We start from the raw sequence: 25,288 nt of genomic DNA on the forward strand, positions 1-25,288 counted from the left end.
TGATCTATTACATTTGCTTTATTTCCAAAATAATGCAATTACAAATTCTGATACATGCCAGTCTTTTCAGTTTTTTTTTTTTTTTTTTTTTCGTCATCCCATGAACATTTTCATCCAACATTCAGTGTTTCTACTTTGACAACACAAAACGCACACAAATTATGACAGCTTTACGAACAGAGGAACGAACAGAAAAAATCCACACTGTGGAAAACATAAGTGTGCAACACTTGACTTAGGTGGTTGAATGTTCAAAATGCAGAACATTAAGTACGAATGTGAGAAAATTGAACTACCAAGTCATGATTTGCTATATTTGCTGGCATAAATTTTACCGCATCAATTTGATGAATGCGTCAAATAACTTAAGGCATAGCTTCAGTATTATCATTTACAAAATATAATTAAATAAGAATACTTTTATTCCTTCACTTTTAAAACAGCACTGCATGTTCCACAGAGCTATTCAGACAAGAAATATTTGTCTATGGGTTTCAGATTAAACACCATTTTTAACAAACACATCCAACCCTGCGCACACAACCTGTACAGTTCGAAACTCTTTAGCTTCATTTCTTCATGTATCACAGATAGATTATGGAAACATTTATCAGTCAGAATTTGGAGAAAATTCCTTTATTCAAAATTTGTTGGGAAAAAAAAACATTTGGATACAAATGTTGAAATAAGCCAGTAAAGCCTAATTCATCAGTTGATCACAAAGCCATGCCAAAGTAGAGAAGTTGAAAATTTAAGTCTGAAATATATTTTCTTATTCTTTTAAATGAAGAACCATCATTAAAAAAAAATTAAAAAAATGTTAGACTAAATGATGGTTTGTGTCTAATGTTTCCATCACTTCAAAACAATTTTCACAAGCTGACACCAACTTTAATGATTACTCAGTTGTCAAACAATAACTGACTTTAAAAAAAAAATCTGCTCCATGATGGCCTGACTTGTTATATAACAAAAGAAAAATATACATAACAATTACTGTCCTAAGAACTAAAAATTTTGAATTAAGTTTCGTCGACATCTAAATATAATACTGCATGTGTTTATAATTAGTTACTACTCCTTATACAAAGTTTCAACACTTAATACCTATGCCTCGAAGCTCTATTCATTAAGTGCATCTAGGCATGTGCAAGTATTAAAAATTACCAATATTTGTGAATATATATTCTTGTTCCAGATAGTAAAAGTTGTCCAGGAAATAATTCCATGGGCCTAAAATAACTATGTTTGAACAGACATAACAAATGAAATGTGGGAAGTTAAACTGACTTACTTGTAACAGTTTATTTCAAGAGATTCATTGTAACATACAGAACTTGTGTTTTGCCACATGTTACAGAACTGTTTGTGTCCAAAAAACATTTCACATTCAATGTAAAGTATTAAATTTTTCAAAATTTTTAATATTCACTAGAAAATCAATGGGACTTTAGTACGTAACACAAAACATCAAAAATATTGCTATACTCTGTTTCTTTTAATAGTTTCTGAATGAACAGTAAAATAATTTTTGGAATACATGTGTAATGGTCTAGTAGCATAAGTGGTCAACACATTAATGGAAATCTCCATTAAGCATGATGAAGGTAGTTGTTATCCCAGTAATCTTACTTCAGACAACTTCCTATGTCCTAAAGTGGTAATTCTCTAGCTGTATGATTAAAGGTATAACATTGTTGTGCCTAACACGCCAGCCTCTTGATTTACTGAAATCTGTAAACCATGTAGTAAGTTTGACTACTGAAATCTGTAGTCTACACTTACCTGAAGAGATCCAAGAAGATCGAAACACGGATGCTTACATTTCTGAAACCTTGAGCAATGGGAACGTGGTTTTACTACCCAGATTTCTGTACCTATACCGTGAGGCTGCTCAAGGTTTCAGAAATGTAAGCATCCATGTTTCGATCTTCTTGGATCTCTTCAGGTAAGTGTAGACACCAGATTTCCGTAGTCAAACTTACCACATGGTTTACAGATTTCAGTTAATCAAGGAGGCTGGCGTGTTAGGCACAACAATGTGATACCTTCCTGTGTTGTTACCACTATGCTACCACCGCCAGGAGAGCTCATGCGTACGTTATGAAAATAAATGCACCTTTAAGACACAAACAAAAGTCACATTGAAATAAGAGGAACGCCGACACGGCTTCAGGCCTTGACGGCGCCGTTCTGCACCGGGCGGCCGACCAGACCGTTGACCTTGGACGCCCCCTTGGTGCCGGGCGCCGCCTGGCCCGTCATCAGGGGCCGCTCCAGCTTGTGTTCCAGCAGCATGTTGTTTTCCGGCTGCAGCCCCAGGCACGCCTTCAGCACGTTCTCCACGCACGCCCGCTGCTTCGCGAGGGCGTTCACCACCGGCGTGCCAGGAGGGACCAGCGGCGCCTGGGGCACACCGCGCCGCCCTTCAGGGGGTTCCGCACTTGTGGCGGTACCCACCGCCTTTTATCGCACGATGGTCGCACGCGCGTAATCGTCACAGCCAATTTTAGGGCGTCAAAATTCGGATAAAAAAAAACCTCTCGCGTAAACGTCGCAAAATGTTTTTGGTCCCGCTGTTAGATTCCGAGCGCTTTGTGTGGGTATTTTTTTCCGTATAAAACAATGTATTTTAAAATAGAAATCTAATATATATTCAAACATTACCACTTACTTATTTGATTAAAGGAAATACGAAGTTGTCTGACGTGTAAATTGAAGTATGTGCGGTCACTTGCAGCCCCTGGTGTTCGCTGGTGTTTGACCTGTCTCGCTACTCGTGGAGAATAGCACATAAAAAATATCACCAAGCTTGTGTGATGATTCTAATTTTATAATACAATCAGTTCTTCATTCATATCAGATTATGCTTTGAATACTGGCTTTCAAAATAACGAATATTCAATTGTTTACAAATAGTTTGACAAAGCATACCTCACGAGTTAGTCATACACCTAACGTGGAATTTAAGTCATTTAAGGTACGTAAATACCCGATTTTTATGTTTTAATGGGACTGCGTAATCAAAAACATTAAAAATATTCGGTGTTTTAAACATGCAACAAGTATTAAAAAGTTTTTTTTTCTATACTGCTTTGCAATACGGTAGCTGAATAAATCGCTGGATTGTTCAAAACATGCACTATTTGCCACATTTTAATATTTGTATTGTTTTGTCAAACGTATCAGTAGTGGTAAAAAATAAACATCCAACAACTGTGGGCTACAATACAAAACACAGACACTCCTTTGCAATGCCACTAAAATAAGTAAACGTGGTGGTTGCAACAGCGTATAAATCAAAAGTCACAAATCTACCTCCATGCAACACAGTAGTAGCTTACTTAATGCATGTTTGTGTGTGTGTGTGTGTATACACACACATATATATCAATGACAAAACAAATGTTGAGACTCAAAAACAAAATTAAGTAAGGCCGCAGGTATGAGGGGAGAAACTCCTCTACCACCAAGACCAGAACCGCCGCACTCGTGTAAATTTAATGGATATTTCTTAATACGCAGGGGTGTAGGCAGGGTGGTTTTTTAGGGGTTCAAACTCCCCCTTAGCACCAAATCTTTAATTAATTTCCTATTCATCACTCAAACAAATTTCATATTAAAATTAATAAAATTTTTACCATTAAAATATTTGAATTTAAGAACCGAAAACTGCTAAAATAGCACTATTTAACACCTTAAAATCCAAATTTTTCCGAGGGAGGACCCCTGGACTCCCCGCTTTAATACGGGCGAGGGGGGGGGATGCTTCTTAACACTCCCCATACACAAATCCTCGCTACGCCACTGCTTAATAGTGCTTTAAAAGCAAGTTATAAAATGTAGTTTATAGCTTTATACCTTTAACTGTAAACAGACAGGAGTCATGTCAAAGCAGAGAAGGATCACGTCGGAAAAATTTTCACAGCTGTAATTTTACTTCCTACTCAGCACGACGAACCAAATCATTACATCCCCATGAATATTGAGACTATGTCTCTTGTACTTCCAGCCAGTGGCGTAGCCAGGATTTGTGTATGGGAGGTGTTAGAAGCATGGCCTCCCCGTGTTAAAGCGGGGGGTCCTCCCCCGGGAAAATTTGGATTTTAAGGTGTAAAATAGTGCTATTTTAGCAGTTTTCGGTTCTTAAATTTAAATATTGTAATGGTAAAATTTTTTATTAATTTTAATATGAAATTTGTTTGAGTGATGAATAAGAAATTAATTAAAGATTTGGTGCTGGGGGGGGGGAGGGGGGGGGGGGGGTTTGAACCCCTAAAAAAAAAAACCTGGCTACGCCCCTGCTTCCGGCAAGATGTGTTGTAGTGTTTGTGGGGCACGCACAATGGGAACACACCTTGGAGAGGTAGCTGAGCAGCGAGAGCACCGGGTGGAAGCTGCAGAAGCCGGCGCCCGGCTCGTCCAGGGACCGGAACTGTATCCTCCGGCACAGCTCGGCCAGCAGCGCCAGGTCCAGGATGATGGGGGAGGCCAGGAGCGAGTCCTCGCAGGTGTTGTGCACCACGAGGGTGTTGTGGCCCCCCATCAAGATCTCCGACGTGTACTCGTCCATGGCCCGCTTGCTGTCCCCTGCAACGTGCGGTCAGGCTGACACAGACGAGAGCTCCCTTCCCACAATACATTTACCTTAACTAGCCAATACCAACATAAAAACACACAAGTCCACGCAAACTGGAACTAATCGGGGCCTATAGCAAGCCCGGTCTAATATAATATAAAAGTTAAATTTTTATTGCATCTCAAACTTTGCGATGTGTGTGTAGGAGGTATAAATGACAAAGTTTGTGACAATTTAACGTGAAACCAATAATACATTACCACGAAGCTGATGTATCACTTAACTCACAGGATCGGGTTATTTAAGGAGCACTAGCCCTGTATAGAGTATGTAGAAAAGATAGGTAAGTCGTTATCGCAACTCAAACTTGACGACGTGTGCGCGTAGGAGGTATAAATGGCATGAAATGCACGTGCACTCTTTTGGAACGAGTTAACTTTATTTTACTGCTCGTCCACTTTCATGGTTAGTGTGCACAATGGCGATAGTTATGGGTACATCATGTCGATTCCATCTTACATTCAGGCCACGGTTTTGGTGGTCTATTTACTTTTAAGCCGATATGCAACATCTTTAATCTCGTAGTATTTATTCACTAGTAATATCATGTCAACTAAAAGTGGAATTAAACACGAAATTATAATGTGTGTTCAATGCGTAAATTCTCTTTCGGATACGTTATTCTCTTTTGGAAATGTTTTCAAACGCAAACACAATTTTTTTTTTACACTTTTTTTCTAAACATATATATAAAAGTAGTAATTTTTATAAATAATAAATTTAACCACTTAGTAATTTAATCGATTTAGGACCTAGGTATCACAGGAAAATGTTAACATTTCTTAATTTATTCAAGTACACATTTTATAAATACTGAAAGAGAAATTTTTTTCTTTTTCCAATCTAAAACTATCCCTTCTAATACATATTTTTTAAGACAGTCCCTTGAAAAATGTCTTAAATGAGGTTTAGTGTATTAAAATACAAAAAAAAATCAAATTTGTTTTTCACCCTAACATTGAGTGAGCCAGATTTTCGGATTAGTGAGATTCATATTAACGGGACTCCACTGTATTTTGCAAGATGACCCCCCCAATACGTGAAAAGAACATTTGTGTAAATTTCCAGGAATGTAGCAAATTAAGTACTTGAAGTGTGAGTGCATTCTCCATTTTGATAACAGCCAAACAAATGTACGGAAGCCATTCCATTACTCTTTCAAAAACGAATGCATTGAGTACAGTCCAATTTACATACGTATGATATTACGTGTCTACTATTACACACTGGAAACAAAAAACAACTCGCATACCAATCAACTTTTTCAGTAATTATTTGCTTAAAAATTGTGAATGTTTAGCTGTTACGATATTTTGAGAGATTACACAAGATGAACAATAACGTAATAAGCAGATATATATTGGACTGAACATACCACTGGAGCAGCCTATGACTTAAAATGAGAATGAGAACTAAGCCAGCCCATCTCAGCAAACATAGTAATGCTAAAATACAGCAAATGAGAAAATGTTCCTTCAAAATTTCTGACTTTGCTTCTTTAGATATGTCCTCATTTATTTCAGTTTTAAATTAAAACTGAAAGCACTAAAAGATAAATGTCACTTTGAGAGACACGGTACTCTCGCATTCACTTCACTTTGAAAAGCCAGGAAATAATTGGAAAGAGCTGTATTGTAGCATAAACTAGGATGCTGGTTAGAAGTAACTGAAATCCAGACATCCAATTGCAGAAGCAGGTTTTATGTTTACTTACCAACATAAGGAACATACTTGATGACAACGCAGTGGTCTGGTTTCTCTCCGGGGGCATATAATATCCTGTTTGATTCCACCATGTCATCCACAACATTACTCTTGGATATCTGTTTAGAACAAACATATCAATAACTTGGTGAACTTAAAATACTAATGACTAAAATATGCTAAGAAGTTTTATATTAAGCTAAAATTTAATTAAGGTTTCGTGATATTACAATAATAACAAAAAATCTTAAAAAATCTTTAGCTCTGCAGTCACTAAGGATTTAAAATTTTGCTTACACTGAGCTTCCATTGGAAAAAGTATTAAAAACCTACTTTAAAAATTACAACTAGAATTTTGAACTATTAGATCACCACAGCAACTCCCAAGTCTAACAAAGTTTGGTGAAAATTTACAATTTCAGAACTAAAAAAAATTAATACTCTGGTCATGTTTATCTTACCTCAAAGCATCCATGTGATTATATTATATACAATCAATATTTAGTACAAATGAGTCATTTCAAATGAAATAAAAAGCCTGTGCTGTCTCCACTTTGGTTAAAAGTGGCATGTAACCAAAACACACTGAACCTGACACAGGGGTAATTTGGGAAAGATGGTCACCACCACGACGTGAAACCGAGAAGCACCGACGGCGGCGCAGAGACCCACCTCCTTGGAGCGGAACTGCTTCGCGGAGGACAGGTTCTTGCCGTCGTTGTTGCCCAGGTGGTTGTAGCTGACGATGGAGACGGGCTTGATGCCCGCCGACACCAGGAAGTCCACCAGCACCGACTTGAGCTTGGTCTGGCCCGACTTGAAGTCGTCGCCCGCGATGAAGGCGCCGTGCCTCTCCGCCAGCTCCAGGCAGCCCGGGACGAAGGTGTTCTGGGGCGAGCCGTTGATGTAGGTGCACTGCAATCCCAAAGGCGAATGTTCCTCCCGGGGCCTGTTTGCACCATCGCGCTTCATTGCGACCGATATGACATGTTGCGAGTCCAGCTGAAATTTATGTGAACTTGACAAAATTACAAATTCTAGTATGAACATACGGTTCGGTTGATTTGCTCTTCATCAAGTGCATAAGTACGAAAGATGCGCCGACCAAGTGTTCAATTGATAAATCTTGTTTATAATAAAATCAGTACAAACATGTTTCTTAACCTATTAATATAAATAAAAATGTACACATTTTAAATATAACCCCCCAGTGATCCAATATAGATCAGTGGCATGAGTACATATTGAAATACTAAATACATAATTGAAAAACTTCCCGCAAGAGCAAATATTTTTAACTACTACACAGCAGATAAGAGGTGAGGCAGGATCAAGGTGCAAGAAAGAGCAGGAGTTCAGGACTTAGAGAGGCTGCCTAGAAAAACTATGTAGTTTTGAAGTACACAGGAAGAAGGCACAAAGGAAGACCTAAGGGAAGGTGTGAAGAGCAAATAGTTAAAGGAGTGCAGGAGAACTGGGAAGGGAATGATGGACAGAGGAAGATGGAGGCATTTTACTTTGCTGAACCGGCTGCCTGCTGAAAACAGTTGATGATGATGATGATGATTGCCTTCCGAAAAAATGTGCGTCACACAAATGTTTGTTATTCTCTTACGGGAATGGATCAGCGTTATTTTGACGCACCACATAAGACTCGTGGCCAATAAATCTCTAAAAATGTCGGACGCTGGAATGGCTTACCCCTTCCAAGATGGCGGCAACGGCAAACAGCGTCGACGGGGACACTTCGCTGGCATTGGCCTTGATGGCCGCGAGCAGGCTGTCAGCCGTGTCGTTGAGGCCCGGCAGGACGTCGCAGAAGCGCTCCGTGCTGGCTGTCCACAGCATGATCACCTGGTCCAGGTCCCGGGACTTCTTGAAGTCCTTGATGTCCTGTCGGAGCTGCTCCACCTGCTGCCACTTGCTGCCGCGGATCACGTGGTCGGCCCGGGATCCCTGCAAGCCGGACGCTCTAGCTCATCTCCACACTTTTGAAATGAACTAATGAAAATAATCACTGCCCTTAACTGGTAATGAAAGAACGTGTACACCTAGAGTTAGGTTGGCAGCACATCAGGGGAAAAGTTTGGCTTAACGTCTTGTGGTGTTGACATCAACAAGGGCTGTGCCCATGAGCCCGATGTGTCTGTCTCCACCTCCTCTGCACTCAAGTCTCGTACTTTCCGCTCTTTAAAGGTGGCAAACATAGCGTGTCACAAGTGCATCTGAATTGCGCACCACCGACCCAGAACAAGGAGTGAGTGAGCAATGGTGTTTGGATTCAGTGCCACGAGCACTTAAACAATCTAAAAAATAATATTGTAATTTGTTTTGTTTTAGAACCCAGTGTTTTCTTTCCACAGTGTTCCAAAATATGTCCAATTGCCTTTATTTTTAGTAAATGGTTTTGCAATGAGGCCCTTTCCTGAACATATCCGAATGGAAGCCAAAGTTTCCCAAATGACATTTAATTAATAAACTGGCATTATTATTTAGGGTTATTTTCATGCATATACACATGTATCAATTTTCCTGAATTTAATATGCCTTAATCCTCAAAAGCAAGAAGCACAAATTTGAATACTTGTAAATGGTAAATGCAACGGGGTTGCTCATCATCACCCAACGAGACAGGCAGCGTGCACATCTGGACACTTCAAAGTTTATCATCACAGACTAATTCTGTTTCTGTATTTTAATCATTCAAATTGCTTTCTTATGCATCTCCAAGGCTTTTCTCAGTCTGCAAGCTGTTTTACGATTTAATTAATTATTTCTACTTTGTTAGGGCTATTTGAAATCAACGCATCTGAATTGGCCACAAGGGTGGCAGACTTCAAAGTATAACAATTTGTGCTGCAAGGCTTTTTTACCCACTGCGATTTGCGACCACGTGTCCGTGATGGCTGATACCAGGCGTGTGGATCACCTTGAGAGCACACGGCGTAGTAACTGGAAGTGTGTCAATGCTATAAATGAACCAGGTCAGGAGAATTAAGGAAAATATCACGGAACAGAGTTTGAGTCTCGTGGCACAAGTGATGTCACGACCCTGTGGAGAAAGGGTTTTTTGCCCGGTTCACGTGCCCTTTCACATGATGGCGCACATTTACCATCAATACTCGTGTAGCACAAATGTGTAGAGGCTCCCTTGACATCATGTTTCAATTAGCAGCTGCTAAGATTGTTCATTTCAGTTCATGTACATTAAAAATATACATATTTATTGTCATGATAGCAACATAAAATTCAAAACATGTTCAAAATGAATCTTTAAGTCACTACTATACATAAAGAATAAAAGGTATATATAGCCAAGTTATCACATATGTATCCATAATGGACATGATCAATGCCAAGATTCAGGTGATCATACTGCTATCTCACTACTATTAAACAAATTACCAAGAAAATGCACTGTAAACATATAAATATACATAGGTACAACTTGTATATTACAAATTGCATAATAAAACTCAAAGAAACTACCACAAACATTTTACTAACTCAAGCTGGTACTCTATGTTTACTTTCACAAGTGATGTTTAAGAGTTGGCTTGTAAATTTTGGTAAGACAGCGTTGATTTAAGCTGCACCCTATTTTCACAATCACAAATTTTGTCAAGACATTGATTGTAAGCAGCACTCGAATTTTCTTAAAAAGATGCATCTTAAAATCAAATAAATTCAGTATTGTATCGACTGGTGGGAATGGTGAAAGTAAAGTAACGTGATATGTACGACGATGTTGGGTGCATATGGTAAGAATGCTATTAGTAATTGTTGACCTTGGTAATACTATAATTTTGTTCATTTGCAGTTTTTTTACATACAATTGTCTTTACTATCAATCTGCATGTTACAAGAAATTCTTTCTTACAAGAAGTTGAGCACATTAACAGGCTGCCAGTTTGGATCGAAAACCAGCCTGCCCCTTTCCAAGAGAGACTCGGTCCAGTCACCTGATTGGCAGCAATGAAGTCCGGGTCGTAAATGGAGGGACGAGGCTTCATGTTGACCATGAAGGGCCGGAGCTTCTGCTGCAGGTTCCAGTCGAGCACTTTGGCCCGGGCCATGGCGTCCGCAAGGTTGGCGCTGCTGATGTCCCAGCCGTCCACGACCAGGTCATCGGGGCTGACCATGGGCAGCAGGTCGCACAGCGGGACGTAGACGTCCTCCCCCGTGGGGCCGGAGCCCAGGCGCACAGTCGACGACTGCGTCAGGGACCCGTACCTGCGCGTCACGGCAGCGTTGCAGGAACATGATACCGCCCGAGCCACACATCTTGGCGACTAGCCCCTCTAGCTGCCTGCTTACTGGTGCTAGGCATGCTCAGTTGCACCCAGAACATTAGAAAACTGTTGATTGAGGGAGCCTCCCAAGGTCCAACGGTAATTAAAGAGTTTCACAGAGACTTTTTCACATGCTCGGACGTTGGGTGCATATGGTAAGAATACTATTAGTAATAATTGTTGACCTTGGTAATACTATCATTTTGTTCATTTGCAGTTTTTTTTACATACAATTGTCTTTACTATCAATCTGCATGTTACAAGAAATTCTTTCTTACAAGAAAGCATGCAACTAATAGTCTCTTAGTCACACTTTTCTCTAAATTGGACTAATATAGAATATGTTACGATCAGAAAAGCACACCATTATCAAAATAGAATATTATATCAAGTATAGAAAAAACCTCAATGCAAATATGGAAAACAAGATATTCAACTAAAAAGCAGAATATTCTTGCACATGTACTAGTACAAAGGCCCAAACTGTTAGCCCTTCTGGTTTGTATTAACAGTTGACTCCTAGACTAATTTAATTAATTTTTTATTACAGTATTGTGTTACGACAGAATACAGATAAATGTGCAATTCATATTCGGTAATTTCAGAAAATAATAGCAGTGTTATTAATAGTACACACCATCTACAGGCAATAATTTTAGAGAAATATATTTAACTAAAAAAAATTACTTCTTTAAATATTTTACAATTTCAATACACTTCAATAAACAACTACAGTGGAAACTCTATATAACGACACTTAACGGACTGAGCATTTTTTGGCGTTATAGTGTGTGGTCGTTAAATGGAGAGAAATTAAAGATATAATTTTACTATTCTATAATAATATGTATTTACTAATTATAGTACACATTGTACACATGAACATTAATATTCATACAAATAACACTTACTGCATATCTTCGTCTGTTTTTTGCTGCTCTATTATTTTAATTATATTTTCTTATGCATTTCAGCGATATCTTGAGATACTGCCAGATCACCTTGATTATATAAAAAGTATTTTTCTAATAGTTTCCCTGCATCAAGTGCTTAATAAAACTTTTTTGTCAATACACAAACAAAGATTTTCGTTTACTCGCCATTTTACAGTTTGAATGTCTGTAAGCATTTGCGAAAATAATAACGTGTAACAATTTGACAAAAGTCTAGTGACCGAGGTCAACATGTGCAAGTTCATCATACAAAAACAAAATGTCTTAGAATTTCCGGTATGTCAGTCGAAGTAAACACGTGCTAGATAATACAACAACAAAACAGAAAACTAAAGAACGTACAGAGCTGCAGTTCTTATCAACTTCGGCAACTTAAAAAGTAACTGCTTAGTGATTTATAATTCCGTATTGTTGTCGTTAAATAGAGTGAGCATGACGCTATATAGAGTGTATTTTTGTATAGAAAACAAGGTAAACCAACCAAAGTCAAGCAATTTTGACGTTTTAAGGAGTTTGTCGTTAAATCGAGTGACGTTATAAAGAGTTTACACTGTATTAACCTATCATCAGAAATAAATTTCTAATATGCACAACAGTATTTTTCCTAAGCAAATTGAAATGCTGAGCCTAAGCATTCCTCTGTATCTTGACTTAACACACGTAGAAAAATGTGTGATGACTGATGAGTCTAAATTTAAAATCTTATCTGACGCTGGTAGTATGGTAGCTGGAATCGAATGCTGTCCCTTGTAGACCATCTTCCTTGTGGCAATCTTCTGAGATAGAGTCTTCTGTCTCCCAGAACCTGACTAGCACCATTACGATCAGGTAAAAACTGTTTTTCTAAGTTAGGCCTTCCACTTCTTGAATGTATCATCGATCCTAAAGACAACTTTGTGTGCTTCTGTTTAACTTCAGCACAAAAGCACAACTGTATGACAACTTTCAACAACACCTAAATTTAAAAAAATAACCCTTCTTAAAAAAAATATGAAAAGCAAAAACATTCAAGTGTCTGATGTTTTGAAATGAAAGCGGTAATGCTTACAACCTGTTTCATTAAATTACTATGTGCTTAATGAAACTCAGTTTGAAATAGGTACTAAAGTTAAGAATTTCTGGCATTTGAGGTGTTGTCAAAAATCATTCTACATTCTCACTGCTCAACAGTGATAACAAAAAAAAAATTGTAGTTTTTAATTTGGCAGGCATTTAACACTAATATTTAACAGTTAAAAATTAACAAGGAAACATCATGCAAATATAAAAGGCTATAAACAATCAGTATGGTGCAAATGCATACACAATGTATAACAGTTGTACCAAACTAGTATTATTATTTCAAAATCCAAACTGGAACACTCAAGCAGGAAAACCACTGGATCAGCAGGACACTGGCCAATTTCCATCAGTTGGTCTGAATGGTCAGTTAAGCCCAGATAAAAATTTGAGAAGGTTCTCAATTTTTTAGTTAATCAGCATGAAACTGCATGGCAAATTTTGAAAATGCAACTTAATATATATTGGAAAATATATCAGCAAAATTTTAATTATAACCCTGCCTGAATTTTAAATGCCCATATTATTCAATACAATTTTATGTATTTTACTCTTTTGATAATTTCATACAATCTTTCATCATGGTAACAGCTATGTAATTATGCAATTTTAAATTGCAGTTGCTTACAGTTCAGACCAAGATAAAATAAGTATTACAGCATATCATTATCACATATAGCTATGAACCCAGATCATATCTCTCAAAATGTAAATAAATATAAAATTAAAAGATATCTCTCCCCTGAGAAGCTAAAATTTGACCTTGAACAAGCTGGGGCCAGGCCAATCCGGTGGGTTCCCTGCTACACTGTCACGAGCACAGGAAGACAAGGAACAAAGACACATACCAGTTTGCGGAGCGTGTACCCTCCTTGGTTTCCCAAGTGAGTCCGTGCTTATTGGCTATGAGAGCAGCGGTCACCGTCGACCCATTGTTGCCACCCCAACCAACCAGCATCAAGCCCACGCGAGGCACTTTGAGCTTGGTGCGGATCTGCAGGCTCGTCGTGCGAGGCGTCGCCTTCAAAGTAAGAAAAGTTCCACGCTATTAAAAGAAGAAATGCTTGCAGCCTCCCAGGTTACGTCACAAGACAAGCAGCGACACCGATCCCCGACCACCGTGCCACGTTTCCGTGCTCCCTCAAACCTCTCGTCGGAAACGGGAGTTTTCGACAATGTTCCCCGGTGTTTCCGATTTCCTTTCGGGAGAGAGCATGTCTAGCACTACTCAGCGCTGCTCTGCAATCACGCAAGTGGACTCGCAGTGTGAGCCTGCAACTTGCAGAAACAGGGCTGTTTTCTTGAGCGGCGAGGGTAGGGAAGAGAGGTTGCTGAAGGACTCCTGAGGGTGCGACTGATAGTGGAAAACATGGGGCATTTTAAACCGATTACAATTCTAGTGTTGAAATGGTCCAATACTCCATGTCACCGTGTGTTGTTAAGAATGACCGTTAATCTGTAGATTGAATGGCCATCAAAGGTTAAAAATATATTGCAGCCACAATTTTCAAATTTACAGTCTGTCCAAGCAAGTAAAATCTTTTCTTAAACTGACGTGTGAGGTGTATCCAGAAACACAGTTCTATTCACAAATACTGCTGTGAACACCAGGCCTCTCTGCTAAATCTCCGACGTTAAGGAGCCAGGCTTACAACCTTCTGCTTATTTTGATTATTAATCGCACCTCACACCTAACATGCTTGCTTGTTTTCAAGTTGCACTGTTGTCTAGCTACACAAAGTACTTTATCTATGCACTCATGTTACGCTGAGCACCACAGATATAATACATACACACACTAATTTAAATACCATCCCTGTTTCTCGGACCTAGTACAAGATTTTGTACCCACAAAATTGGCCGAAATTTTCAAAATCACTTAATAGTTATAATTTGATATCTTTTGCAGAAGTTAGTGGCAACCTGGCAACCGGAATTTGTAGAGCCCTGAAAAGTTACCCTATCTTTTGGCATGCCATATATGTATATCATTTCGAAATAATTTTATGGGGATCAACACATTTACCACTTTTCAGAAAAGCAGGCAGCACACCAATTTTAACTGTGGTCTAAATATCTTGAGCATATTAAGACAGGCAAGGACTCTAAAATTATTTGACTCAGCAATCAAAAAAAAAATTAAAGAAACCACACTGCATAGCAACATAGTCAAGAAAAAATTAACTCTCTTACTAAGTGATGGTTATATTTTGTTGCAAAAAAATTGCTTGGCTACAAAATAATTACTGTAGTTCAAGACCAACTAAAAATGTTTGTGGCAATAAAAAAAATCATCTTTTCCAGTCCTTTTCAGGTAAACCTGTGTGATTTTTATTTAAATTTGTTCCTCCATCTGAAAAAATATAAATATTACTTTTGTAAACAGTTTTTCTTAAAGATTATTATGCCCTTCAAAATAAGCTTTGAACCACTCATATTATGTTAGGGGGGAAAAGCCCAAATAACGGTTAAAATTAAACTGATTATTAAAACAATTTCACTTTTTTGCTATATATTTTCTGAATACACCTCATACTAGAGTGTGTGTTTCTAAGTTATTCTTGACAACACACTGTATCCATAACTTAAAAAAATAATAAAAAATTGTTCATACACGCTGCCATTTACCATTTTCGACAAAAAAATTGTAAGAATTTTTTTCTCAGTAAATACAGAATACATTTCAATGTTGAAAACTGAGCCATCAACAAGTTTAGACAACAATTAAAGATGGCACTGAACAATACATCAATTGTTATCTCAAGGTACTCCTATTCCTACAAATAGTACCAACCAATACAATTTCCATTCAAGTTTGCCCAATTAATTACAATGGGGATGCAACCACCTGAAATCCAACCAAACTACTACTTAATAAATTCTATATTTTTATATAATCATGCATACTAGAAAGATAAAAACTAAAGATAAATATGGTTACATATTAAGTTCCAAATACAGTAAACTCCCTATAATCCGCGGGTTATCCGCGCATGCTACGAAAAAATTCAGTACATATGTAAATCTGCATTTTATTACAAGTGAGCAAATTTGAACTCTACTGACGAGTGTATTGTGTGCAGTATACAGTAGCACTCCACAGGCGAGCCCAGTGCGAAGGCGCAGATGACTCACGAAGCAGCTTTGCAACACATTGTCGGACTGCTTCACTATTTAGAGGAACAAGACGACGATGCGCAGTTGGTTGAAAAACTTATGTTGCGGAAATTCAATCAAGAATTAAGAAAAGATGTTTCCACAGCAAGAAAAAAAAACAAGTGACTGCTTTTTCAAAAAGTTGTAAATTTTTTTTTAGTGTCTAATGAAGTGTCTGAGTACGTACAGTATCCTTGCTACGAAGTAAGTACCGAGCACTTTATGTTTACATCCCTGAAATGTATTGTATGATAATTATTCAGTAAAATACTAAAATTTTGGCATCATATAATAATTTTTACTGTTAATTGTAACTTTTACTGTACATAAATTCGTAGATTTTTAAGTTGAAATTAATGTTTCCTTTTTTATTTCCCATTTTCGGCTCTTTTGCGGATTATCCGCGATTTTCACTATCCGCGGTGGCCCTGCCACTTAAATTCGCGGATAATCGGGAGTGTACTGTATTTCTTTTTTTTTTAATCTTAATTGTTTATAAACCCATTGTAAGAGCTTTATAAGCTAATTAAAAATGTTTAATAATGTTACCTAAAGGTACATATAAAAAAATTAAGTTGCATATTCACTCATTTAAGAAATTTACAAAGAATTAACTAGCAAAATCTTGCATTTTATGCAACAATCATGGGAACAACAAAATTTTGATTAACTGAAAAGTAATAAAATTGTTTATAAAATAGTGTACATTTTATTCTTAAACATGAGTATGCAGCACTACACAAAAGAATAAAGATAATCAAAAATGATGCCAAACAACCATTTGTAATAATCAACCTACTGTAGAAAGTGACTAAACCAGTCTATAAGGATGTGTTTGGCATCAAGACAGCAAAAAACCTCTCGTGTAAGAAAGGCCCAAGGTTCCAGCAAACAACCCCGATAGAATGAGAAAGAGAGAAAAAAAATTCTGCGGAAGCATCAACTTCAATACTTGCAAGCTTGATCGCCAGCACTAAAGATCTTTGGTTTCCAACAGGTGTTCAGAGGACTTATGTTAACAGTGGTGTCGTGAAGCAATCGAGTTATTTTTTTCTTTTCTGTTTTTCTTTGCACACTTCAAGAAGTGGTAAAGGTGCAGAGCTGAAGTAAGATATACTTACCTCATGGTGAAGGGAATCAGTTTTTCTTAGTGTGCATTATTCCTACAATTGGTTTTAATATTGTTTTCACCGCTTAGTTTCAGCAATGCTCTCAGATTACAGTTATACCCTGAAAATGTTTTTTTTGCTTATTTCACACCACAAACAAACTGCTTCACTGTCACAGATTAAAAAAAAAACAATGGCTGCAAAACATTTTGTTGATTTTTCACATCTTTCTGCCGCTGCTTGCTGAATGACAACACCATACAAAATATAAAGACGTCAGTCAACAGAGACATAATTAGTCTCCATAAAAACTTGGGGACTGTGAAAACTTTCTAGCTGGATGAATTTTTTAGTTTAGGTTAGTCAAGTTTTTCTTGAAAATGGAAATTAATTTTCAAATAGTAGTGATGTATCACCGTAATATGATTTTTTTTTTTTTAAATAATAGTGCCACAAAGAGAAGGGCCTGTAAATATAATATGCCACTGTTTGATGTCCTTTATAGACTACTCCTTAAATAAATTATTTGTGACAAAAATTAAATAATTAAGAAAGCTTTACTACTTCCCTTCGGGGTCTTTTCGCACGCTGCCATTAGAGAGCATACCTCTCAAGGTTTCTAGAACCAAAATGGGCCAATTAAATTTATTTCAAAAGTTAAATATTTATCTGTAGTTATCCAGGTTAATATACCTTATTTTTAAAAAAATATAATTATGCTACATAAATGACTATTTCATAAACCACGTACTTCACTCAAAATTAGCACTATTCAAAATGTACCTTTTGAAACAACTTCTTTCTGGATTAACTGTGATTCGCATTATTTTTACTCTTTGTTAAGTTAACCTACTTAAGTTTTTCTCTCACAACTAGTTTCACTTGTGCACAAGGTGCTTTTATTACAATTTGATTTTCATTAGTATGCACTTATAATGAAGGTAACATATTTATCAATATAAGTTGTTTCACATATTCAACAACATTTAGTGACACAATGGGGTTTGATATTTTTTTTTTTTTTATCTTGTCATCAGCACTGCCATTGGGGATGTTGGCACACAATGGGGAAATCAGACACAGCAGCTGGTACGGAGGGTGGAAGGGGAATGGGGCTGATGGCAGGACCTTGAAGGCAACAGGATGGAAAGTAAAGGAAAAGATGTATTTCACGTTGGTAAGGCAGAGATTTTGGACCAGTGTCTGGTGATGGTAAAACAGCTGGAGAAGGTACAATGCAAGGCAGTGAGATGGGTGATGAGTATGTAGAGGAAAGGGGATGGAGAAAAAGGGGACATAGACCATCAGTAGAGACAAGATTATATGGTGAATTGCGATAAAACCAAAATAACAGCGAAAAGCATGTCAATACTGCATAGCACCAAAATGCAAGTTATATCATGAAATTAAATAGCATTTAACCAAAACTTAATTCAAATAATAAAAAAAGTAATCTTTTAATGTTTGAAATCCAAGGAATGTTATAATTTTAGACAAAGAATTGTACCAAAGTGTAGGGATCACAAAAATTAAATTAATTTGTTTTAGTACGCATCTCTTATCGAATCACTTTAAAAACCACGAATGCTTGCTACTTTATTTTTTACTGTTCTGAATGTATCTGTTTTAAACAAATTTATTACAAATTATTTTAAAGTAAAAATGCTGCATATAATTTTCAGTTATTTTGGTGTATTATTACAAAAGAGCTTTTATAAAAATACAAACAAATAACACCGAAATCATCTGTTTTAGAAACAAAATTGGACTAAAAATAAAACCATGAAATCATGTCTCCAACCATCAGTGATGATCAAAGAGCAGGTGTGGGACACTGCAGGGGAGGAGGAAGGCAGAAAGACTTCACAAGGATTTTCCTAAGTGGTCAAAGGGGAAGAGCGGTTGAGAAAGCTGGGAGATAGATTGCAGGGAGACAGAGGGACATCAAAAGTGGAAAATCTAAAGGGAGTGGAGACAAACGGAAAAAGGGAAGCACTCGTTCCTGGTGAGGACGGACGGGAGTAGAATGGGCTTCAGGGGAAGATACTGGCTACAAGAAGCAGGAAGGATTTGCAGGAAGGATTTGCGGAAGCAGCTTCTGGAAATGGGTGAGTTAATAAGGGGAGAACTCCTTGCCACAGGATGAAAGCCAAATAGCAAGCGTTTTCTTTAATTTAATTGCACAAACACATTGTGGGCTATTGGTGAGGAAATCGGCCATGACCTCCGAGCATTCGAACCCAGCCTGTAAGGTGAGTCCCATGTCTCACCCTAGCACCACTTCACTCATCATTTTCATATCATAAACAGTACTTAAAGCTAATCATACTTATGATCTATTATTACAAGTTAGCGTGATCTACATAAGTACAAAAAATACTAATGTTAGCTTATTAGCCAAACACTTTTTCTGTTATTCAGAAGAAATATGTAATTTAAATTAGACCAAGCTTACGAGTTTCAGGGAAAGAAACGGACAACAGACAATGGATTGTGGCATTTTAGAGTTGAGTGAAAAAATAATTGTTTCGTAAAATAAGTGTGTGTTTGAAAACTAGCAGAACTACTGAAATAATGTATTCAATTACATTTTATCCGTCCTGAAAGTAGGGGAACCAACTGTTCCCTTAAATGCTTGGAATATACACCCCTGATATACTTGCACATAATTACTTGTTATTGGAAATGATATCACAAGGACTATCCATAATGATAATGAAAATGAAGTACGTATGCATAATGAAAATGAAGTAGGTATCAACATTTTGTAGGTTCTATTTTATATAAAAATTTTAGTAATTTAAAAACTTATAAAATTTTCAATTTAAATTAATTGGTATTACTTTCTAAACTGAACAAAAATGTAATATTTAAAATTATGTATATACAAATACATTTAAATACATACCAATCATAAATATGCAACAAAGGTAGAATCATTCTAAACTGCCAAAAATTTAGGACACTAATAAGTTGTAAAAACTACTCATTTTTGTTAAACATTTTTTTCCCTGATAAACTGTAACTTTTGGAGAAAAAAATAAAAATGTAAACAACCTGTTCCGCTGGCTGTCTAAAATCGTTTGCAAATGCCAAACGTTAAACCCGTCCGGAGGTACTCCCCAAGGGCAAGTGAAGTACCTCTGGGGCGTAGCCGGGGGGGGGGGGGGGGTTAAGGGTTAACCCCCCCCCCCCTTTTGCACCAAATCTTTAATTAATTTCTTGTTCATCACTCAAAAAAATTTCATATCAAAATTAATAAAAATTTTACGATTACAATATTTAAATTTAAATACCGAAAACTGCTAAAATAGCACTATTTTACACCTTAAAATCCAAATTTTCCCGGGGGAGGACCCCCGGACCCCCCGCTTTGATACGGGGGGGGGGGGGGGCCATGCTTCTTAACACCCCCCATACACAAATCCTGGCTACGCCACTGAAGTACCTAAGGTCCCAAAAACACAACTGCAGGTCGAATTCGGGCACGGCCTAAAAAATGTACTGCGTCAATAGTTTTTTGAACTGCTGAAATGTGGTGTACCATTTGTAAACACACGCACGTGTCTGCCTACAGCATTGATTTTGGTCGGTGGTTATTGGTATCGAAACATTTTGTTGTCAAATACGTATGTGATCGATGATCGATCAGTCGTACTCGTGCATATTTGAACTGTTTACCGACACACGGAAAAATTCTCGATAACCACTAACCAGTAAAAAAATACGTACGGTCCATTCAATTTCGTGATAGGATATCACGCATTATTATTATTATTATTATTATCATCATCACATCCTGTTTAAATTCTTTAGTTAGTTTCTCATATTTTTACCTTAAATAACTTAGAATGCCGTCTTACTAAATATAAATCAATTAAGTGTGCTAATATATTACACATAATCTACATTCCCGATTTCCAGGAGTACCGTTGGCGCTAGTTATTAAAGAAAGAATTTAATAAGCCTAAAAATAACTTGCTTTTCTATAAAATAAATTTTAAAAAAAGTTTCTAAATTTTAAACAAACACAACTGTAGATTTCATGTACAGCGTTTATATGTATTAAAAAAAAAAAATTGTCACTACTTACTATCAATTTTTGCCCGACAAATTCCACAGTGGTTGTTGGATACTCGTAAAGCGCCTCGATGTAATCGTCGGTGTATTTTACATTTGCACTATTGACGTGAACCGGGGCCATCGTAATTCTCTGCTTCACGTAGTTCAATCTGAAAAACAATCGCAAGTTAAACAATCAATCAAATCAATCAAATCGCAACAAATTACACGGTCTACAATTTAAAGTCTTATTACGATATAATTTGAAGCTAACAGACATTATTTAAATAGGTATTTGTTACTTACAGCACTATAAACACGACTTTATTCTAGGCGACTCACGATTGCCAAATCAAGATATAAACTCAGACCGCGACCGTCGCTCAATTCGAAGCCAGACGTAAATCAACGTCGCCGGCTCCGTGCGCTTGTATTTATAACTTCCACAGGACTCGGAGTTGAGTCCAGAATATTCTGTACCGGCTACTGGACATCCCTACCGCGCATGCGCAGGAGGTATAATCTATATTCTTGCAACGGCGCTTTCAAGCTTTACGCGACCCCACCTCGCCTACCTGCCTGATTTCAAAACATGGTTTTAGGCTTCAGATATTTTCAAAGCTTGTTGTTTTTGAAGAATGATTTTTAAAAGCTTATTCGCCTCGTACTTTCCAAAACTTTTTTTCTAAACAATAATAATGTAAATTTTTCACAGTGTTTTCGACCATATGTCGTAATTTATGTTTTCGCAAATATTGTTTTATATGGGTAATATGTATTATTTAATATTTTGACCTCAGTATCAATTTATACTAGCTAGGTATAGAAACTTAACGCAAAACTGTGTATAAAAACGCGCGTGTAAAACAGAATAAAACATTTATTTATTTTTTACTTTTAATTTATTACTACTGAAAGAGCATTTTTTAAAAATGTATTTACAGAACCTCGACAAGCAGTCACATAAATAATCTCTAATATCGAATGGCGATAAACGAACCAGCCCAGTCGTAAACAATAAAATACAACAATGGCTCTAGAGTGACGGACTGTGCTGTGCAAGTGTAAAAGTTTGTTGCAGCGCATTGCTAGCGACCCTTCATATACGCTCGTAGCCAAAGAAATATGTTTTCAGACAAATTGAGGTAGTACATAATTTTATCTAAAAGAATGTAGTGAAAAACTGTGTTGAATGCTTTACTTAAATCTACAGGAACTAGTATTTATTGTTACATCCAGAACAGTAATTTCAGCTATTTGAACTTGGTTGGTAAGCCTACCAAGGGAACCGCCGGGGGGAGGGGGGGAGGGGGAAGGGCCTGTATATGGAATGCTCCTACGTGTAATGCCGGTCCGGGGGTTCACCCGAGGAAATTGTAAAAAACTAGCATTATACATTTTTAGATTTTTTGAAGCTTTTTCAGACTATTTTCACAATTTAACATTGTAATATACCAGTTACAATAAACGTTTTATATTTCTGCGCTAAATAAGGCTTGATTAGTATATTTAATTAAGAAAGTGCCAGGCTAGCAAAATTGTATTTTGTAAATTATTGATATTTTTACTTCAAAATGGGATGGCTGAATACTAGGTTGGACGATTCTGGGTTGGACGATACTGCCAACCCTTGCCACCCTTCAATTACGCCTATGGTTACATCCATGGCTAGGTTCATAAAATACGTGGAATTAATCAGTGGCGTAGCGTGGGTGGGGCGGAGGGGGCGGCCCGCCCCGGGCGGCAACCCGCGGGGGCGGGTCGCCGGTGAAGCGGGTTGAGATCTGATCTATGATTCATTCATTACATGTGTCAGACACACTATAATGTTCCATTTTTATCTAAAATTTTGCGCACCAACTATTTTTTAATATTTATTTAAAAGAAAAACTGCGAAATCACTGACAGAGCTCTTTATAACGTTTGTTTGTTTACATACGAACGGCAACATCGCATCACGCCGCGCCGCCCGGCGCGCGCGAGCCGAGTTGAGCGGCACTCCTTATTATGTTAATTACTCATACAAAATCTTTTGTTTCACGCGTCGGCCCGTGTCGATGGCTCTCTTTCGCACTCATTGAATTTAGTACTACGCATTGTACTGTAAAGTTTGACCTTAACCCAGGGCAAACCAAACAACTTCCGCAAACCGGGACACAGTAAAACTCCTATATTATTATTATTATTATTATTATTATTATTTATTTATTGTTTACAAAAGTTACAATATTTCTTACATTAGTCTCGCAAAACCTATTCACCTAGGTTTGTCTGCGAGTACGGAGTCACACTCGTACATTAAATCTTATTTTATAATACACTTAAAATTGCTCTAATAGCTGTTTGAACATTGATTATTGTTTAAAAAGTATGGAGTATATTAACATAAATTACATTGAGTTAAGGTACATCTTTTTAAGTTTACGACTGAATTTTGTCCTGCTACTTGAATTTAAAACTTCAATAGGGGATGTTTTGTAAATCTAGTAGTAGTCTAGGAATATTTTTTTTTTTGTTTTTGGATATCTTGATTATTTATGGTACCTGTCATACAAAGAAAACATAATTTTTCATTTAGCTCAAAAATGGCGCCAACGATTTTTCTCAAATTTTTCGTCATTTTATCTTTTAATAACATCTATAACATGGCTTACTCAGTCAGTTTTTACCGGGAAACTCTAAAAAAGGTAGCTGCCATACAAAATCAATTTTTTTTGTAAATTTTCCTATAAGCCCGGCAAACCGCGCCGTCACCAAAACCACTTTTGTTTTGTGATAGATAAAATACTTATTTGAAATTCGAACGTGTCCTCCGGCCAATATTCATGGGAATACATAACTTATTTTACAGGTACAAGAAGAAGACGTACCTGCCGTCGCAGTTGGAAGTAGTTCTGGTCCCACCACAGAGCAGGGTCAAGACGAAGTCGACTCATTAAAAGTACCTCAAGCATCTAGTCATAAGCCTGCAGAAAAAGTGAATGTTGCCAAAGAAGACATAATTGAAATCGTGCCTTCTGCTCCTGCCGAAATCAAAGATGTGAATCTCGACGATGTAGGTTGCTGGCCTTCTCCTATGACCGACGAAGTAAGAACGCTTCTAGTATGTCGCGCATCTGACTCAGTACAGCACATCGATTCCAAATTTGCCGATGTTGTTGGCTCAGGGACTTCAACGAAAGGCGGTACCCGAAAACTAACCAAAGAGTGGTTCTACAAACCATTATCTAACGGCGAAAAGGTTCTCCGAACATGGATGGTGTACTCGCCTTTGAAGCAATCCTTGTATTGTTTTTCTTGCAAGCTGTTTGGCAATTCCGGCTCTAACTTCGCATCTGAAGAAGGATCCAACAAATGGTGGAAGCTAAATCCAAGAATAGGAGACCATGAAAATAGCCTGGGCCATGAACAGAGCTTCTTGAAATGGAAGGAGTTGGAAGTTCGCCTGAACTGTAAAGAAACCATCGATCAGAAACAACAAGAAGTTTTCGAAAGTGAGGAGAAGAAGTGGAGGGATGTACTGTACAGGTTGCTGAATATTATCCAGTTCTTAGCCAAACAGAATCTGGCCTTCAGAGGACATCGAGAAGACATTCGAGGAGATGATAGTGGCAATCGCGGGAACTTTCTGGAGTTAGTGCACCTCCTAGCTAAATACGACCCTCTTCTAATGGAACACCTGACAAAGATAAAGCTGGGAGCAAGAGTCTCAGTTTCGTATCTATTTCCAGAAACCCAGAATGAATTTATAAACTTACTGGGACAGCAAGTTCGATCCACCATCATCCGTCGTATTCAAGAAGCTAAATATTATTGCGCAATCTTCGACAGCACACCAGTCATCTCCCACAATGACCAAATGAGCCAAGTTCTGCGATACGTACATATCGAAGGAGAAAAAGTCGCCGTGGTAGAATCTTTCATTGACTTCTTCGAACCAAAAGAAAAAAATGCAGAAGATCTCAGCAACGATATAATCGCGAAGATAACATTAGACGGACTGGACATACAGAATCTGAGAGGACAGGCTTATGACAATGCTGCCACAATGTCAGGGATCCACAATGGAGTTCAAGCCCGGATTAAAGCACCGAATCCGAAAGCTATATTCGTTGCATGCACAAACCACTCACTAAACTTGGCTGGGGTACACGCTGCTTCTGAATCAGTGGATTCCGTGACATTTTTTGGAACTCTGGAGAAGCTGTTTGCCTTCTTTTCCGCATCAACTGTTCGATGGAACGCTTTGGTTGCCGTCACAGGTCAAGCATTAAAACGAGTCACTGAAACGCGCTGGAGCGCTAGACATGTAGC

General features: G+C 37.6%; 1 protein-coding gene across 4 annotated transcripts; it reads right to left on the reverse strand.

Moving 5' to 3' along the window:
* Positions 1-5: 5 nt before the first annotated feature.
* On the reverse strand, positions 6-21,428 carry LOC134542836 (inositol-3-phosphate synthase 1-A). 4 transcript variants are annotated; one of them, XM_063387399.1, is made up of 9 exons: positions 21,281-21,428; positions 21,006-21,144; positions 13,496-13,668; positions 10,306-10,576; positions 8,045-8,299; positions 7,016-7,258; positions 6,354-6,462; positions 4,358-4,590; positions 6-2,406 (listed from the first exon to the last, which is right to left on the reverse strand). In XM_063387399.1, exons 2-9 carry the CDS (start codon positions 21,114-21,116, stop codon positions 2,173-2,175), a joined length of 1,629 nt encoding a protein of 542 aa, XP_063243469.1. In that variant the 5' UTR covers positions 21,117-21,144; positions 21,281-21,428; the 3' UTR covers positions 6-2,172. The 4 variants fall into 4 exon arrangements, with proteins under 4 accessions (XP_063243469.1, XP_063243470.1, XP_063243472.1 ...); XM_063387400.1 differs by lacking the exon at positions 21,281-21,428 and adding an exon at positions 16,925-17,033 and having other exon boundaries at positions 21,006-21,117; XM_063387402.1 differs by lacking the exons at positions 21,006-21,144; positions 21,281-21,428 and adding exons at positions 16,925-17,033; positions 20,457-20,980.
* Positions 21,429-25,288: the final 3,860 nt, after the last annotated feature.

This window comes from Bacillus rossius (genome assembly GCF_032445375.1).
Source record: "Bacillus rossius redtenbacheri isolate Brsri chromosome 9 unlocalized genomic scaffold, Brsri_v3 Brsri_v3_scf9_2, whole genome shotgun sequence".
NCBI classification, from domain to species: domain Eukaryota; kingdom Metazoa; phylum Arthropoda; class Insecta; order Phasmatodea; family Bacillidae; genus Bacillus; species Bacillus rossius.